Source organism: Tauraco erythrolophus, chromosome 11 (assembly GCF_009769465.1).
Source record: "Tauraco erythrolophus isolate bTauEry1 chromosome 11, bTauEry1.pri, whole genome shotgun sequence".
NCBI classification, from domain to species: Eukaryota; Metazoa; Chordata; class Aves; order Musophagiformes; family Musophagidae; genus Tauraco; species Tauraco erythrolophus.
Window position 1 is genome coordinate 7,017,319 of NC_141475.1, and position 5,100 is coordinate 7,022,418.

At 66.3% G+C, this 5,100-nt stretch overlaps 1 protein-coding gene across 1 annotated transcript; it reads right to left on the minus strand.

Annotated features, from left to right (window-relative positions):
• Window positions 1-3,872: 3,872 nt before the first annotated feature.
• Window positions 3,873-4,790, minus strand: FOXL2 (forkhead box L2). Its single transcript, XM_086618514.1, has one exon. It carries the CDS (start codon window positions 4,788-4,790, stop codon window positions 3,873-3,875), a length of 918 nt encoding a protein of 305 aa, XP_086474640.1.
• Window positions 4,791-5,100: the final 310 nt, after the last annotated feature.

Consider the following 5,100-nt stretch of genomic DNA (forward strand, 5'->3'; position numbering starts at 1 on the left):
TCCGTGCCTGGGATGGGGAGAGCTCTGCACTGGGGCTGCCCGGGCGGTCCTGAGGGCAGGGTGGAGGGAGGGGGCAGCAACCGTGCCCAGGACACGGTGGCTGTTTAATAAACTGCACGAGTTTATATTCAGTGCAGCCTCTGTTTATAAAATACGGAAAACGATCGTGAAAACATTCTAGAGGCGCGACAGCGGCACCGGCTGACTTGAGGACGCGCTGCTGCCGGGGAGCGGCGCGGGGGGCTCGGGGCGAAGGCGAGCAGAGCCCCGGCCGGGCACAGGGCATCTGGCAGACGGACAGGGCTCGGGCCTGGCAGGACGGGCAGCCTCTCCCGGCGCTGCCCGCCCGCATCGCTCTCCTGGCGGGCCCAGGGCCCGGGGAGCCGCAGCGGAGAGCCCCCGGTGAGTGACGGCAGGCCGGGGACCCTGAGGGCACCTTTGCCTGCCCCCAAGCAGCCCCACACTCCCGCACCGCGCCCTCTTGGGCAGGGCGGCCTTGGTCCAGGGACAGATTGCCCACCACTGAACGAACGGCGGTCTAACGCGGTGCTCCCTGCCTCTCCGCATTGACGCAGCCGGGTGCTGGTTGCCCATCGCGGGCCCACGCTCTCCCCCTGCGGCGCCACCGCCCGGAGATCCCGCGGGAATCGGAGCAGCCCCAGGGTCCGCACGGCCCTGCCCGGTCCCGGGCTGCCGTCGTCTCCCCCTGCACCAAAGCACAGCCAGGTATCCCTTCATCCAAAGCTGGCGAGGCAGCAGCCGCTCCCAGGTGTTTGCCACGAGGGCTGCAGCCCGGCGATGCGATGGCACAGTCCAGGAAGGGACACGGGGGACGCCGGAGGGGCTGTGCGGGGCCCGGGGCGGCACTCCCGCCCTCCCTTCCCCCTGTGCCCACCGCTAGCTCGCTATGGCCCCGACGTACCCCGGAGGAAACAAGCGGGACCAGCAGTCCCCATCGAATAAGGAACAAGCAGCCAAGGCCCTGAGCCCTCCGGTGCACGGCTGCTGCCTGGGCCGGTCTCCCCGCTCACCCTGCGCTCCTCGGGGCGTGCGAGCGATGCTGCCTCTCGCCTCCACTCAGCTCCCACCTGAGGGCCCGGGGCAGGTCAGAGACCCCGAGCGAGCGTCCCGCTCCCGGCAGAGCCACGGATGGCAAAGGCGTGAGTCGAGGCCGTGACACAAGTGCGCTGGCAGCCCCGGGGCTGCCCGCCGCCCCTCTCTAGCTTTTCACCTCCCGTTACACGGGCGTTCGTGTGGCGGCTGGGCTCGCTCCGTCCCTCCCGGCCCCCGGGGCAGCAGCTCTGCCCCGCAGTCCCCTGTGCACAGCGCGGAGCGGCGGCGGCACCAGGGACCCCGTCTGCCGTAGCCCCGCGGCTCTGCCTGCCCGGGAGCGGAGCGGCTTGGCCGCACCACAGCTCCCAGCGCCCTCCCGTTCGGGCCAGGGCCTGGGGACCGCGGCCTGCGGGCACAGCAGGGCCTCCAGCCCGCAGCCAGGCCCCGGAGCCCTTCTCTCTCTGGCCGTGCCCGCCGACTACTGCCGCGGCAGAGGTGATCGGTCCCCGTGTCCCCCCACTGATTTCTGCGACCGAACCGGAGGCTCCCTCTTCCTTCCGCGCACAGTCTGCAGAAGGCCCTGGCAGAGACGGAGACAGACACTCGGGCCTGCCCGCACCCAGCGCCTGCGGGTCACATCTCCCGTGGGTCCCGCCGCAGGCCCCCGGCAGCGGGAGGGGAGTGCTCACTCCCGGTACCGGGTTTCGCCCCTAGCACCCCTTTCCGGGGGAGCGAGCTGCCCGCGCAACCCGCATCCCCGCTCTCCCCCACGGAACAGCAGGCCTGGCCCAGGCTGCTGTCCAAGGGGACCGGTTACGTCCCAAGCCGGCACCGGGCGGGGGCCACCCGCCAGCCCCGCCGTCCCGACCCCTCCCGAGCCCCCGGACGCCCGCGCAAGGGCCGCTGCCTGCGAGAGCGGGCAGGCTTTGAAGCCAGGCCCAGGCCTCGGGAACGCCGCTGCCGGAGCGACCCGCCAGCACCTCCCGGCACCAGCCGGGGACCAGCCGAGCCGGGCCCGGGGCTGCGCGATGTCGCCCAGAGCCGCGGCCCCGACCAGGCGGGGAAGAAACGAAAACGGAGCCGGGGTCTGTGGCGGGCACAGCCTCGGCACTTCCCGGAGGGCTCTGCCTCCCGGCGCCCCGGGAGGGCCGGGCACAGGGGCGAGGTGCTGCCGCGGGCCCGCGCCCTGGATCGGGGCCGCTGCCGCGGGCCTGCGCCCCGGATCGGGGCCGCTGCCGGGCCCGCCCGCGCCGCACGCCGCGGAACCAACGAAACGGGCCCTGCACCTTCTCGGCGACCGCCAAGGCAGCACCGAGCCGCCGGTCGGCACGGCCCCGCCGAAGCTCTCCCGCCGGTGCGCAGCCCGCCACGGCGCTCAACGGAGCCGATACGCCGCTCGAGCACAGCCCGCGTGTTTCCCGCAGCGGAGCAGGCGTGCGCGGCCGCGGAGCGCGCTGCGAGTCGGCTGCCGGGGCGCGGGGCCGGGGGCAGTGCCCGCCGCCGGGAGCCGCCGGGGCAGCGCGGAGCGGCCCCGGCACGCGGCTCCTGCCCTGTAACCCGTTGCCGCTTCTCGACCCCGAGCACAGAGGAGCGGAGTGAAATAAAACGATATGAATAGAAGGAAAGGCATTTTATTGGAGACTTTACACTGCTAGAAAGTACAATAAAAGTGCTAGTTCACTCTAGAAAAGTTGGTCCCAAAATGGTACTATGCCACAGCATCTATCAGCTTACATAAACATTTATAAAATCGCTATGAACTGGCCCCTGTATTACAAACGCTATTTTTTTTCACATTAATCTATGTAAAATTGAAGGATCAAAACTTTTTAAGAAAAAGGGCAAGCACTCAAAAGCAGAACCTACCGGAAAATCCATTTTGGGCCAGGTTTGAGGTAAAAAAACCCCGAAGATAGTTTAAACTTTCATTATTAATAATTATATGTACATGGAAAAATATTCCAATTTATAGGAAAGCGTCTTTTTTTTTTTTAATAACATCAAACATTTTTTTTAGACCTGTATATAATTACTTTTAAGACCTCAGAGGACATTGTCTCCTTTAAAAAATATATTTAGCGCTGCTGAAACGTTTCACGAGTGACCCTGACGGGTTTTGTTTGTTGGTTTCTAATAACCAGCAATATCGCACATCTGCTGTTACAGCAGTCCCCACGTAAGTACTATTTTGACGAAACGCCACAGCTCGGAAGAAGCGCAGAGCTTTGCAAACCGAGGAAGAAGAAAGAGAAGATGAAGAGGAGGAGGAGGAGGACGAGCACCGCGGGCACACGGCAGTGTCTAGGCCCCGCCAGCCCCGCACTGCCACGAGTGGAACTGCCTCCGCTATTTACAAGCTCCGCTTTGCTCTCCTCAAGGCTGAGCCCGAAAAGATTACGGCCGAAATATAAAGCAACAGAATTTTGAGGGCTGAACAGCCTATTTTTAATTACATGCTCTTCCCCCCACACACACAAACGCACACACACACGAGCAGAGAGGCGAACGGTAAATCCGAGCTCGCCGAGAGGCAGCCGGCCCGGCCACCGCTGCGCCCGGCGCGGCCCCGCTGGGGCAGCTCCCGCACGGACACTGCCTTCTCCTCATCGTAGGACGGCTCCCGCACTTATATTACCCGCGAAGCAGGGCTACTGTTTTCCCACCGCAACAGTTTGGACATGGAGAGAGGAAAGTTCGCAGCTAAAGAGGAGAAGGAGAAGGAGAGGGACACGAGAGCGCAGGATAACGCCGCGGGATGGGAGAGGGGCAGCGGGGCCGGGGCAAGAGCATTTCTGCGGCGGCGGCCAGACGGAGCCTCCCTAGATGTCTATGCGGGAGTGCAGGGCGCTGTGTTTGCTGTCGTGCTCCCAGTAGGAACAGTGCATCATGGACAGCTCGGCGGGCTGGCGGGCGCAGGCGAACTGGAGGCCGGCTCCGTTCGCGGCCGTGGCCGCGGGAGGCGCGGGGCTGGCCGGGCTGAGCTGCTGGGGGTGGTGGGCGTGCGGGTGGTGGTGGTGGCTCATGCTGTTGTAGGAGTTCACCATGCTGGGCAGCGCCATGCTCTGCACCCGCGAGTAGGGGCTGTAGGACGCCGGGCCCGAGAGTCCTTTCACATTGACGGGGCTGACGTTCCCACCAGACATCTGGCAGGAGGCGTAGGGCATGGGCCCGGGGGGCTGCGCCAGCGGCCACGAGTTGTTCATGAAGGTGGACTGCAAGTACTTGGGCGGGGAGAGGTAGCCGTAGCTGTCCGGGCTGAAGAGGGTCTTGCCGGGCTGGAAGTGGGTCGGGGGCGGCCGGAAGGGCCGCTTCATCCTTCGTCTCCTGCGATAGTTGCCCTTCTCGAACATGTCCTCGCAGGCCGGGTCCAGGGTCCAGTAGTTGCCCTTGCGCTCGCCGCCGCCCTCCCGGGGCACCTTGATGAAGCACTCGTTGAGGCTGAGGTTGTGGCGGATGCTATTCTGCCAGCCTTTCTTGTTCTTCTCGTAAAAAGGGAACTTGCTGATGATGTACTGGTAGATCCCGGACAGCGTGAGCCTCTTCTCCGCGCTCTCCCGGATGGCCATGGCGATCAGAGCCACGTAGGAGTAAGGGGGCTTCTGCGAGGGGTCCGGCTTCTCGGGGTCCTTGTCGGCGCCCAGCTCTTCCTTGCCTCGCTCCGGCTCCTTGCTGCCGCCGGTGCCGTGAGCCAGAAGCGCCACCGTGTCCTCCTCGCCGTCCGGGTAGCTGCTCATCATGGTGCCCCGCGTCCGTCGCCCCGCCGCCCGGGGCGCGCAGCGCTGCCCGGTGCGCGGAGCCCGGTGCTGGCGGCCGTCCCGCCTCGCGCTCGCCGAGACTCGGGCCGGGGTCGAAGCCGGGGCCGGGACGGAGATCGGGAGGCGCCTCTCGCGGCACCGCTGGTCCGTGCAGCGGCGGCGGCGGCAGCGTCCCTGCCCCCGCGGGCTCGGCTGCGCTCTGCCGCGGCGGCCGGGCTCTTTTCTGATTTGTATGGGCCCGGCCGAGTTCCGCTTTCGTCAGGAGCCCGCTCCCCTATCGCCGCCGAGCCGC

What these genes read in the sequence shown, in the direction of transcription:
- FOXL2 (XM_086618514.1), bottom strand. Translation starts at nt 4,790, where the DNA reads ATGATGAGCAGCTACCCGGACGGCGAGGAGGACACGGTGGCGCTTCTG.